This window comes from Salarias fasciatus, chromosome 2, assembly GCF_902148845.1.
Source record: "Salarias fasciatus chromosome 2, fSalaFa1.1, whole genome shotgun sequence".
Classification (NCBI taxonomy): Eukaryota; Metazoa; Chordata; class Actinopteri; order Blenniiformes; family Blenniidae; genus Salarias; species Salarias fasciatus.
In genome coordinates, this window is record NC_043746.1 from 32,657,190 (window position 1) to 32,671,252 (window position 14,063).

General features: G+C 46.2%; 1 protein-coding gene across 2 annotated transcripts; it reads left to right on the forward strand.

Moving 5' to 3' along the window:
• Window positions 1–1,790: 1,790 nt before the first annotated feature.
• On the forward strand, window positions 1,791–8,395 carry LOC115406400 (nocturnin-like). 2 transcript variants are annotated; one of them, XM_030116414.1, is made up of 3 exons: window positions 1,791–2,132; window positions 6,829–7,122; window positions 7,320–8,395. In XM_030116414.1, exons 1-3 carry the CDS (start codon window positions 1,964–1,966, stop codon window positions 8,225–8,227), a joined length of 1,371 nt encoding a protein of 456 aa, XP_029972274.1. In that variant the 5' UTR covers window positions 1,791–1,963; the 3' UTR covers window positions 8,228–8,395. The 2 variants fall into 2 exon arrangements, with proteins under 2 accessions (XP_029972274.1, XP_029972283.1); XM_030116423.1 differs by having other exon boundaries at window positions 6,832–7,122.
• Window positions 8,396–14,063: the final 5,668 nt, after the last annotated feature.

The window sequence follows — 14,063 nt, forward strand, 5'->3', positions numbered from 1 at the left end:
TGAAACATGGTGAGATGGTGGAGCAGTATAGTCATTTATGGTCGAGAACATGTGTAGTTTTGAATGTACTCTGTATGATGAGGTGAGACAGAAAGGAACACCTGTGGGCCTCGCCTTCTCTCTCTCTTATATGACCAGTAAAACTAATTTCTGATGTGAATTATCATAATAATTAAAGCTAAAACCTATTCCTCTGTTTGTATTCTGTTTTAGTGCAGCTCTTGTTGACGTCTTGTTTCCGCAGTCTCCCTGTTCTCCTCTGAGTCCAGACTATGACGACTTTCACTGTTTGCTGTTCAGTCATAACAGAACTGTTTTCTCACTCCACTTACAGAATATTGAACCCGTTATCTGGAGGCTGTCCTGATATGTTTTTCTGCCTTTAGACAGAAATGGTGAAATGTATGGAATGTTAGTGTGCCCAGTTCTTTTCAGCACATTTCATCATGAGGTAAAGGTCCATGGAGGAGTTCTAAACTTCTTTCAAAGATTTTAAATATCCTAAGATTACACATGCAATGCGGTCTTTCAGTGAATGACCCTTGAACCGTGCCCAGTGACCCCTCCAGATCCTTCACCTGGTTACATAATGCTTCAGAATATTAGCTTGATCCTGAGTTTAACCCTCATGTCACAGATTAGATAAGAACACGGAGGGATGTTACATAACAAATTACAGCACTTCCTTTCAAAACAGCTTCAGCGCCTCCTGTTGTCACTGATCAACAAAGCAGACGATCCACAACTCTACCTGTTTAGTTTAGTTTAGGTTAGTTTAGTTTAGTTTAGTTTAGTTTAAAACAACAACACAAAAACAAAAAAAAAAATGATAAAAATACAACAATGTCAGTTTGGACACAAAACTATAGTCTGCTGTCTGATTATAAATATAGGTTTATGTGTCTCCTTCTGTTTTCTAGGAATCTATTTGTGTATGTTTCTTTTGTGTATTAATAAATTGACATATATCTATAGGATGGTTAGGAAAAGGTCTACAGCACTGTTCCTGTTTATTTTCTGAACTGTTGCATTATTGCTATTATTTGTATTTTCTCATGTGAGAGCTGTTAGAGCCGATCGAGACGTTCCTGTTTTTTTAAAGCTATTTTTTAATTATTTTTTAAAACTATTTTTATTCTTATTATTATTTTGTCATAGGAGAGCCACTCCTTGTTTTTTTTTACTAGATATTGTTATTATTATTATTATTATTATTATTATTATTATTATTATTATTATTATTATTATTTTCTCATGGGAGTGTCACTCCTTTTTAAAAAAAAAAGTTTTTTCTGTTGTTATTCTTATTCTCTCATGGGAGCACCACTCCTTTTTATAAAACTATTTTCTATTATTATCATTCTTATTTTCTTATGTTAACGCCACTCCTGTTTTTTAAAAATTATTTTCTATTATTATCATTATTTTCTTAAGGGAGCGCTGCGCCTGGTAGGAGCACGTGCTGGGAACAGACGTCACAGGACGTTCTCTGACGTCTTTCATCGTCACACACGCACAATCAACGCACTGGGTTGTGATTGGCTGTCAGTGAGAATGTTCCCGCCCCGGCTGCGCTAAGTCCCGCCCCTCCTGTACTGGTGCGGGTGTGGCTGAACCATTTCTTGACAGGAGGGGTGCGCGACTCTGCCACTTTGATCCAAACTCCACGTGAGTCGCGCCACAGCGATAAAGAGCGGTAAATCTCACCAGAGCGTTGGGAGGTGTATTTTATTAGCACAGTTCCGCTGTATTTCCCCCTCCCCCGGGGAGTCTCTGCCTCCCGGTGTGCTCTCGGACCCCCCGGCCGGCAGCCGGTCCTCGGTTCCTCAGGAACATGGTGATGTAACTTTTACCGGCGTCCTGCTTCAGAGGCACCGAGAGGGAACTTTCTCCGGCTTTGTCTCCGCTCAATGGCTCGCTGCTGTTCCACACTTTTCCCCGCCGGCCCGAGCACACTGAGAAGATGAATCCAGCCCGTCGCTGCTCCGCGTTATTCGGCCACCTGTGCGCGTCCTCCCGGGGCCCGTCGGCCGCCAGGATACCGGGGACACGTTACTGTCACCCCGGCGGCGGGGGAGCGGGGGGAGCGGGGAAGCCGAGCGGAGCCCCCGGAAGCGCCGCCGCCACCTCAGGTACGTCTACATCTCTACATTTATATCTACAGACATCTGCTGGACAGTGACCAAATTCATCATCTCAAGATGAGAAATGAGGCACAGTCCTGAAAATATCGTTTAAACGCCAATGAATCATTTCATGTCTTAAAATATAAGAGAGGGGCTTAAATATGACTCACAGGACGTGTTTGACGGTATTTCCACACATCCAGAAGCTTCTGAATATTGTTTCCTGTTGGTTATGTTCTAAGATGGAATAAAAAATCAGTGAAAATTGAACTGAAACTGAAAAGATCAGGTATTTTCCGAGCATTCTTTGAATGAGAGACATAGTTTTCAGGAAATAGATAAATAGGTAACAGTATTTTTGAGGAAAACAATGCAGAATAAAGTTGAGTGGTTCAACATGGACTAATACCACTGCTGTAACACATTATCCAGGTTAAACCTGCTGGAGTGGAAAATGAGCTTCATCAGGCTGAATGATAATAAACCTCAGAGTCAGGCTCTGGGACAGAACATCCAGATTAATAATCACCACTTAACCTCAAACACGTGTTTTTTTGATTTTGTTTTTGTTTTTCGGGGGGGGGGGGGGGGGGGGGTTGGATGTGCACATGCACAGGTACATCATGCAAACTCCATGTTGTTGCAGTGATAAAGTATAAGTGGTAATGTTCTCTTGTAAAGCTGTGAGACAGGACAGACTGTTAGTACCAGCGAGCTGCTGCCTCCTGAGCGGTCTGCAGGTGGCGCTCTGCTGCGGCGGTAACCTGCTCCTGATGCTGCCGTCCAGTGGCGTGTGTTCGGTATGAGCCGAGGAAGTGAGCGCAGCCGAGACGGACGAAGCATCTTAGACCGAGAGAGGAGCAGGCTGTGGAGATTCCTCAGCCAGGACTGGATTCTGTTCAGTCAGTATCGTGTTAGTAAACATCAAACTCATGGTTACGCATGGGGAAGTGTAAATCTTTATTTTGAAGTTGAAACATAATTTGTTTTAAACTTGAGAGCAGTGGTCCCCAAACCTTTTAGCACCTCGGAGCAGTTTTAAACAACATAACGGCAGGACGATAATAAAAACGGCTGAATGAGTTAAGCGCAGGAAATGAAGCGTTTCTCAAAATAAAACTCAAAGCCAACTAAAGGAAATTCAAAATGACGCGTTTGAAAATAAAAATTTTTATTCTGTCTTTGCGGTCTGATACCGGTCCACGGCCCGGTGGTTGAGAACCCCTGCTGTAAAGTATGATATATGATGAAAATGTCGATATTTTCATAAAACCAAACAATTCCAACAGGAAATGGCTCCAATCTCAACGTAAAGCCAATTTTAATGAAAGCTCATGGTATAAATTACAGTGAAATGTCAAAAAAACAGAAACTCTTAAGGCATCTGCTAAAAGAAAATCTTTTTTTGAAAATGTTTCTAATTTTCTTGATGGTTTGTCCAGTTTGGAGCCTCTTGTGGGCCAGTCTTTGGTCCACGGGCCTTATGTTTGTCTCCTGTGCTTTGGATGAATTCCATTTAGCTGAGTGATCTCCGCTCTATTCTTAGTTCCGCCTCGCTGATAATCAGCCTGTTCACTGTTCTCTTCTCTGTACTGACTGCAGTGTGTGTGTGTGTGTGTGTGTGTGAGAGAGAGAGAGAGAGAGAGAGAGAGAGAGAGAGAGAGAGCGAGCCCAGAGCTATTTCAGTTCCTTCATTACTGGAAAACAGGTCAGGGTCCGGTTATGTACACACACTCAGCTGGGGTCAGCAGTACCTTAAATTAGCTGCTTTCTGTGTTTCGTTCTTTATGACTCTCGTTAAAAAACCTCCAGTCTGAACATTTCGACCTCAAAGTAAACATGCAGGCGGGGCAGAAGGCTTCAGTCTTTTCTGTGAAATAAAAGCTGTAAGATTCTCCAGACTGGATCGCTTCCTGCTTGGATCTGTAGGATAGACGTGACAATACCGATGAGAACATTATGAGAACTTCTGTTTCATTATAAGCAAACAGGTGTGTCTTACTATGAGGCAGTTCATTTATTGAAGCTATCTAGCTGACTGGGAGGAAGATGCTCTGCAGCTCCTGACTGTCGTGATGATATCAGATCAGATATTTGCTGAAGCGGTGGCGGCGTCTTCCCGAGGGGAGTGTGTGTCCCGGAGCAGCAGGACAGACCTCCATTCATCTCCTCTAATCCACTCATTCACTCTTGGTGCACGCGGTCTGCTTGCTCCCAGCATGCACTGCTCTCCAGCCACGGCCCGGCTTGTTGCTGAGTGAGCAGTACAGTTACGATGCCGCTCGCATCCAGCAGGTCGCCGCCCTGCATGCTGGGAAACGGGCCCAGCAGCCGTGGCGTGAGTGAGGCGACAGTGGAATGAATGGCCTCAGTCACACGGCCTGCAGCTGACATTCCTCAGCCTCAGTCTGACACACACGAGTGTGTGTGCATGAGTGTGTGTGTTCGTAGAAAGAGTAGGGCTGAGTCAGCTTCCTGCAGCTGCGTCTCATGAGCGGCAGGCCGTCCCTCCAGCAGCCTCACTGTCCGTCCAGCTGCCCATCGGGACGCTGAGGGACCACTGGGACCACGGCCTCTGTCTGTGTGTGTGTGTGTGTGTGTGTGTGTGTGTGTGTGTGTGTGTGTGTGTTTCATTCATCGGTTTTGGCTTCATGTGAGTATCTCTTGGTGTTTGTGTGTATGTCCTGTCCTCTGCATGAGCTCCACCAATAGAAACCTGGTGACCTGCTCAGTCTGCCCAATCTGCTCTTTTTTTTAATAGTAAAAACATTTAACTATTTAAAAAAAAAAAAAATTAACACCAGTAAAATATTTTAAAATTCTTTAACTGATATAGTAGTGACTAAAACTTTAGAAAGGGAGAATCTCCTCTGGAGGTTTCAGTCTGAACAGATGAAACCAGGAGGAATTCCTGGAATTCAGGGGAATTCCTCGACTTCCTGTACTCATTTCAGAGTAAAAGCATGATTTCACGGCACAGTCTGCTTCTTCATATTTACACTGCTGCAGGTCTTTTCACATTTAGCAGACAGTTTATCCTGTAGGAGTTGAGTGGTGTCCTGTCAGGTGTTTCACTCTGTGTGTGTGTGTGTGTGTGTGTGTGTGTGTGTGTGTGTGTGTGTGTGTGTGTGTGTGTGTGTGTGTGTGGTGTGTGTGTGTTTTTGTGTGTGTGTGTGTGTGTGTGTGTGTGTGTGTGTGCCTGCCATCCCCACCTGTTTGACAAGATGCTCTTTTTAATCTAGCTCCACCTACTTCCTCCATCACTTAGCTAACGTCCTTTTACACACACACACACACACACACACACACACATACACACACACACACACTCCCTCTCTCTCTCTCTCTCTCTCTCTCAACACCGGGACAGGTCTGTCTGTCCCCCCTCCACTGTGTTCACTCCCACATTTGTTTCTGAAAAGCTTCCTGGTCCTCACAGAATACATATGAGGTCAAGGTGTGTGCGTGTGTGTGTGTGTGTGTGTGTGTGTGTGTCTGGAGGTCAGGGCGTGACAGACGCTGACTCAGACAGGAGATAAGAGCTGAGTCACAGAGAGAGGTGGAGGGTGAGCTAGAGCTCTGTGATGGGGATGAGCAGTGGATGAGGGACACTGGGGTGGACTGTTCCAGTCTGGACAGCAGGACAGGAGGACAGGGGGACAGCAGGACAGCTGCGATCAGCATGGAGGCCATGGGTAAGACCCGCTGACGGTCGGGCAGAGAGGAGGACACTGCCGTCGACGTCCTCACAGAGGTCTTGTCTGGTTTTATTGAGGCTTTGGACGAGTTCAGAAACAGCTGAATGTCTGTGAAACGTAGAATTCCTGTGTGGAGTTTGCATGTTCTCTCTGAACCTGTGGAAGTTTTCGCCAGTTACTGTGGTTTCCTCTGTGGACTGGAGGGGACTATTCAACTCCTCCAGAAACGGAAACCAGTGTAGACCCTGTGTCATTGATCGTTTACTCAGGTTTTGCTGACTTTGAGGCTGTTTCGTTAGCATTTAGCATTTAGCATGTAGCGTCTCTGTGCTATGCAGAGACCCACTGGAGCACAGAAGGAGTTACATCCTCTAGATGATGCAGGAAACATGCTATTTTGAGCAATTACATCATATTAAATCCTTTTATTCTTAAAGGATTCGATCACTTTATGCAGATGATGTTAAACTCTCAGTGAGTAGATTCAGGGACACATCTGTCTGAAACCTTGGAGTCTCGGGACAGAGACATGTGAGACCTCTCTGGGAACTAAAGGTCAGCGTGTTGGGACACTCTGTCCTGCTGTGAGACACTGATCAGTGTCGGTGGAGGTCCGGGGCCTCACGGCGGTCTCATGACAGCGTGTTCACTGTGTTTGTGAGTTCTCACCCCCTCTGAAAGCACAACAGGTCAAAGGTCAGCTGCTCTTCTCTGACAGTGATCGTTCTGAGCTCTGTCAGCTTCACCTGACTCGACTCGTCAAGTGAAAACACACACAGCGCCGACACAGGCAGACTTTGTTTTGACGGTCCTGGTTCAGGTTGAAGAGACAGAGAAACACCCGAAAAGAGTTTTTAAAAAGTTAAAAAGTTACCCTCCCAGGTGTCAGACAGAAAAATGAATTCAAGAGTTTTATCTGGGGATTGAACTGACCCCCGTTCAAACTGGTCCTCTGAGACCAGGATGGGGTGTACTGTCCTCTAACCTCCTGTCTGTCCCTCCAGCAGTGTGTCCAATGGGCGGCAGCAGCAGCAGGTTGTTTGGTACTTTGGCCCAGTCCCTGAACACCGCCCCCCTCCCACAACCGGACCCCTTCTCCGAGGACAACCCGGACCAGGACCTGGACCGGGACCTGGCCGAGGTGGACCCGGACCAGCTGCTCAGAGAGTGCGAGCAGGCCCTGCAGAGGCGGCCGGCCAGGCCGCACCGGGACCTGGTTTATCCCGGCGGGGCGGCGCCGTGCCGCCACCAACACGACCCCCCCATCCGGGTCATGCAGTGGAACATCCTGGCTCAAGGTGAGTGAAACGGAGGAAGTCCTGGACCGGGTCTCTCAACCTCCAGGAGACCAAGAGACATTACTGAGCTCTGAACACAGCCTGAGGGCAGCTCCTCAGTTTAGACTTTTATTGACTGGAAAATGTTAAAAAGGACTCAACACTGCCCTCTAGTGTGGAGATGTGACATAACTTAAGATGTGTCTCTGTGTGTCCAGCTCTCGGGGAGGGGAAGGACGGCTTCGTCCGCTGCCCTCTGGACGCTCTCAACTGGCACGAGAGGAAGTACCTGATCCTGGAGGAGATCCTGACGTACCGGCCGGACGTCCTGTGCCTGCAGGAGGTGGACCACTACTACGACACCTTCCAGCCCATCATGTCGGGCCTGGGCTACCAGGGCAGCTTCCTGGCCAAGCCGTGGTCACCCTGCCTGGACGTGGAGCGCAACAACGGGCCGGACGGCTGCGCCCTCTTCTACCGCCGCTCCCGCTTCTCCCTCCAGGCCACGGCCCACCTGCGCCTGTCGGCCATGATGCTGCCCACCAACCAGGTGGCCATCGTGCAGACGCTGAGCTGCAGGGTGACGGGCCGGCGGCTGTGCGTGGCCGTCACCCACCTGAAGGCTCGCAGCGGCTGGGAGCGCCTGAGGAGCGCGCAGGGGGCGGACCTGCTGCAGAGGCTGAGGAGCATCACCTCCAGAGGGGGAGGAGGCCGGCAGGACCTGGACCAGGACCTGGACCAGGACCTGGACCTGGACCGGGACTTGGACCAGGACCAGGAGGAGCGCCCGGGCCTCCTCCCCTTAGTGGTGTGCGGGGACTTCAACGCCGAGCCCTCGGAGGACGTGTACCGCCGCTTCAGCTCCTCCCCCCTCGGCCTGGACTCCGCCTACAAGCTGCTGAGCCGCGACGGCCAGACGGAGCCGGCCTACACCACCTGGAAGATCCGGCCGTCCGGGGAGAGCCGCGGCACCCTGGACTACATCTGGTACAGCCAGGAGGCTCTGAGCGTGGACAGCCTGCTGGACATTCCCACCGAGGAGCAGATCGGACCGGACCGCCTGCCCTCCTACCACTACCCCTCCGACCACCTGTCCCTGCTGTGCGACCTGCGCTTCAGGGGCTGAGACCGGACCAACCGGGACCCGGCTCGTCCGCCGGACCCACAGACTTTCAGAGGAGCCCCGCGCCTCGCTCCAGATAATTTATTGTTTCTACTCCGAGCTGACACTTTTAAGTTATTGGACACTGAACGGGTTGTGAGGAGTCAGCGTGGCAACGGTTGATATGTTCACCAGAATAAAGTCCTTATTTTTACTTACCTCTTTGTTGATTCTCTCTCTAAATGTATCTTTTGGTTTCATGTATTCGTGACATTCAGTTTATTCTCAGAAACTTTGCTATGAACTAATTAATTTAAATTAAATGGATGAGTGACCTTACTGACCGCAGAAATGAGATCCATAAATATCAATGAAAAGCAAGAACAAATCATTAATTATCACACTCTTACAGGTTTTGATACATAAACATGCATTCTGGGTGTTTTCCTAAAGTCTCTGGCAGCATGACTTTGAGGCTAATGCTAGTTAGCTAGCTTTCATGGCATCGCTGATATCTTCACTCGATCTGTTTCTTCTGCTCTGAAGAAACTTGTTAAATTGTTTACTTTCAAGTTTTTACATTTTTAGGGAGATATTGCAAAATTTGTTATTGATCTGATATTAAGTAAATAAATGACCAGTGTTACTAATACACAGAGAAAAGCAGCTGTTCTACCGCCCTGAGCATGACCCTTGACCCCCATCAGCTCCCTGGGGACCTTACTGTGGCGCCGGCTGCTCTGAGAGCTGGAGCTAAACACCGATCACATCGGATCCTTCCTCAGTAGACATTCCGCCCGTTGAAGTCCATTCCTCAGCTCTTCTTCGTTCTCGTGGTCACGTTTAGGCAGGCTTCAACACTTCAGCCGCCACGCAGTTCAACACAGTGCCGATCGGGTTGCACCGGAGCAGGACGGCGAGGACGGATCGCCTGTCGGAGGATCGCCTGCTGCAGGCAGAACACGCCATCGCTCATCTTTCAGCTGCACGTGAAGCCGTGTGCAGCTGTTTGAGAGCAGCGCCGCTCAGCTGACAGCAGGACGGCCGGCCGAGCAGGGTTTACACCGTCAGTCACATCCGCTGCATCTGGCCTGTCCAGGGCGTGTTGGTTGTAGGAAAACGCTGATCATTACTCTGATGCTCACAGATCCTGCCGCTGCTCAGAGTTTCTTGCTAGTGACCATGGAAACATTTAGATAAGAACTCTTCATCACGTGGTGCTGAGTCTAAACCAGCAGGATGAGGAGAGATCATGACCTCTATCTGGAGTTTGGTTCCACTGAGAACAGAGACAGAAGAACAAGATGTGGGGAGAATCTGGCAGCAGATGAAGCCATGAAGACGAGATAAAGCAGAACCTGATCACCAAGAACCAGAGTTCAGAGACTGAACAGAGGAGAGAATGAAGAGAACATCAGCCTGGAAACAGGAATGGAGAATCTGGCTGTAACTTCAGAAAAAACCCAGAGAGCTTCTGGTTCAGAGGTAGAGGAGGATCTCAGTCTGTTTGTCATCCATCACTGCTGAACAGAGGAACTGTGTCGTGAGAAACAGACTCACCTTCTCACTACTTTAACCTGTTAGTGATGTGAGTGATAAAACTAGTTACTGGATGGCTCTGTTATGATCTATGCTTGTCAGTTTTCTGCCAATGATTCAAAGTGGTAATAAGTGTTGAACCACTTCAGGAAGTTTTGAGCTGTGGGTTCATTGGGACTGAGTCCGTGTTCAGACTGTTTGGAGTAACTTCACATGAAGGAAACTCTCTGACATGAAGCTTCACAACTCCACACTTTAGCAACAGCTGCTGCTCTGAACATCTCACTGCTCACACCAGAGACATCGCCAGTAGACGCGTCGCTGAGGGTGGAGCGGCGTGCCTGAAGCACCGCCTTCTTCCTGAGGTGGAGGAGCAGCAGCAGTGCATCTTCACAGGTCAGAGGCTTTCTTTCATCTCAAAGTGGAATTATTCACTGGATTTTCCGCAGATTTCCAAACGATTTCATTTGTTAAAAACATCACGTGTGGCTCTGACAGGATGCTTAAATCACTGTTCACTGGCAAAGTGTCTGCATTTGAAGAATAACATGGAGACAGCTGGTTGTTAATAATAGTGAAATAATTTAATCGTGAAATAAACCCAGATGGGGCAGATTAAATTCCTTCACAGAAAATACAGCTCACTTTACTTTATTCAACATGTTACTGCTGCTTACAGCTTCTTACTGGTGAAATAACTAACTCGAGACCCTATTTAGACTGAAATACATTAAATACACAAAGTGCTTCATCCTGCTGATCATGTTATGTAACAAACCATGAAAATGATCGATCCCAAAGCTGACATGAAATCATCACATTATTCATTCTGACACATTTTGAGCTTTCAGATATTTTAGTTTCGGGTTAAAATTGCAGCTTTTATTTTTCCCTGAAGAGGCTGACTTCAGTGGATGCTAAACCTGACCAAAAGAGATGCTGGGAAGAAGACTGGAGGAAGATCAGACCAAATCTGGATGAGAGACACTGAAGCTGGACGCCATGGCCAGAACAAAACATCCCCAATAAACCAGGAATTTATAGTTCTAGTAGTTTCTAGTAGTTTGTAGATATGCAGTTGGTTTTAATGAGACAGATGTTGTGTCTGAGGCTTTGTTGTTTATGGTATTTATCATTTTGAAACTCAGTATGAATCAAAATAAAATATCATATAATATTTAATACAGAAACAGCAATATTGTGATGATGAAAAGATAGTAATAGCAATGACAGTGATTATAAAATTTTAATTTTATCACAATATTTATTATAATAGTTGTGATAATAGATATAAAAATACAATATAATAATGATTATTATCAGAATCATACAATCATGATGTCAATAACAATCAAGTACAATATGCATCCTTAAACCAATTCTCTTAATAAAAGTCTCAATCAGCCTGAAAAGTGTATGAGTTCATTTCGTTGTGTTTATTCCTGTGTCCTCCACTGTCTGATGTTTATAATAAAGTGGAATAGAGGTTGAAAAACTGATGGATTTATTATCAATTATATAGTGAAACTTGTTGTTCCTCAATGTATTGTAGAAGCAGGTCCACCCCGGCAAGATGGCCGCCAGCAGGCACGTCGGCTCCAATTCACAGCAGGTGAATGAGATTGTAGAGATGTCTGTGATTTTGGCCTTCACTTCTGTTTGAAAAAACAAACAAACTTGACCATGGAGCCATCCAGGCCGACAGACTCCACAGCCAATCAGAGGAGAGGAGGTTTTGTCCCACAGCCAATCAGAAGAGTCCCGTCTGAGTTAGAGCCCCGCCCCCTCAGTGACGTAGCAGCACCATTTCTGAATCTATCAATCTGAGTCGTGTTCATCAAATGTAGACTCATAGACCAAAGCGGTATAAACTTAATTGTAATGTGGTTAAACGAAGTTCTCCAGTTCAGCTCAGGATTTCTGCTGGATTTCAACATCTGCTTTAACCACAGAGATGCTACCGGAAGTCGGTCACCAATTAACATGGAAGCCAGTTTAACCGGAACACCTGTTGGAAGCCTTCAGCAGAACGTTCCAGTAAAAGTGTAATACAACATTTTGATTTCCGGGTGGATCACCTAAATAATTGGTGGGTCTGTTTGTCAATCATTCTGACAAGCTGCTTTCGTAAGGCGGTTCTACGTGCTTGCGCCCAATCAGCTTCTCCCTTTTGCGCATGCGCATTCAGAGTGTTTATGTAGCCGGTGAGCTTCTGAGCTAGTACTTACCGATGGCGAGTCTGACATAATGAAACTGTAACTGTTTCGGAAAAAAAGCTTTATTGAATTATTATTTATGAGCGAGGCGGATCGCAGAAACTGTAAACAGAGCCGTGCACGCCGGAGAAGAAGAAATCGCGCTCGTACACTTCCGCGTTTCCTGGGAGAAGCAGGAGAGCCGGGCGGATGGTCTGGCGCATGCGCGTTGTTCAAAAAGTGAGTAACAGACGTGGGGCTTCGTCTTTTCGAGAAAATCGTGTATTAGACCGAAGCGGAAAATAAGTAGAGATCGGGTGGGAATGTTGTTGAAAGCTGTTGGAGACGTTCTTCAACAGCCACGGAGCTGCAGATCCAACAAAACAATGTTCATGGAGTATTTCCGGTGAGTTAGCTGCATGCTAACAGCTAATTAGCCAATTAACGTAGACACTTCAAAATTGTGTGGATAAACTCGTCAGTCGGTGAAGCTTTTTCTACTCAAAATATGTAATATTTGAATAAAGACACAGAACTGTGAAAGTGCCGTAATATTTTATAAATATATAGCTCGTGTTGTGATCGTGAGGCGTCAGTGAACCGGTTCATAGACGCCTCCCTGGCAGACACGTGTGGCCCTTCACCAGATAGACGCCTCCCAGATGGAAACACCTACTGAACACATTCTGGTCCAAATATTGTCGTTACCCTGTGCAGGATACAGGCTACAGTTTATTTATTTATTTATGTATTTATTTTTCCAATCAAGGCCATCACCATGGAAGCTCTGTAAGGACATGATGCAGTTTTTTTTACTCAGCTCTGCTCTACACACCTGGGCGCCCACAGACAGGTGAGGTAAGCTGTTTACTGTGCTTTTGTGCATTTCTGGTTCATTGTGATGCACGCAAATTAAAACCATCTGTCCTGCATCTTGGGAGTTTTAATTTAGCCTCCTAATTCAGGGAGTCTGCAGTTTAGTCATTTTCCCAGCGTTTATCTGGTGTGAATGATGAGCTGTTTATCTACTCTTTTACCGCAGATTATTTCTAGGAAAAGATGCACATGCTTTGTTTATTAATAGTTAATTTTATAAACTACAGTTTGTATTGAAATGCACGTTCAAGCAACCGATGCGTCTGTCTGGGAGGCATCTATGAAACGGTTTACTGAGGCCTGACAGTCACAACATGAAAATATAAAGACTTCCACAGTTTAAACCTTTTGTTCCCCTCTTTTTTAATATTTGCCTATTTTGAGTGGAAATAACGATCACGGTATGAACTTACAACACAGAGTTGTTTGAAGGAAGTTTTCAGATAATTTCTGTCCTCTGACCTTAAAGTGATACTTCAACATTTTGGCAAATTGGCCCATTTAGCGCAACTCCTTAGTCATTTCGAACAGCATACTTACTTTTTTGTGAGGGCGAGCTGTTGTTTATTCAGAGGTGAGTCGGGGAAGGTTTTCGGGACGGACACAATGGAAGTGGATGGTATTTTTGTTCCCCCTCGTCAAACTCATCAAATACACAATCCACCAACCCCAAAACACTTTGGTGGACACGTTATAATCCGCACATTCACTACGCTGCGCGTGTGACCGTGGGGAACATGCTTTTTTTTCCCCGCCGGACTAAAATAAAGTGTAATTGCACATCCACTCCAGTAGTTGGCAGTGGCGCTCTCATTGTCAGAGTGTGCAGCTCTAAGGTGTAGGTGGAGCTGCGATGCGAAGCCAGTAAACAAACCCTGAGACAACATGAAGACATTTTTGACAGGGATGAAAAGAAAGGTGGAGAGACGAAGACAGTGAGTCCAAAGAATTCTGGCTGAGTGTAGAGAGGCAGGATCCACTCTCAGGGCAGAGGTCTGTGGGCATTCTGCTTCCTTTAGCAACATCTTACCTTTGTGAAGCCAAACCTCCTCTGAGAAGCTGTGCTCTGCAGAACCTGCTCATTGTAGCCATTAATCCTGGCTTCCTCATTTTGATTAAAAAAAGGGGGAAAAAAATCAGCGCAAATTGTTTTATTGTATTTTTTTTTTGTAGGTTAAAGTGTTTTATATATTGTGCTCCTGAGTTAATGTTGCTAAAGTGAATTTGAATTTGTTAATTAATTTTATTTT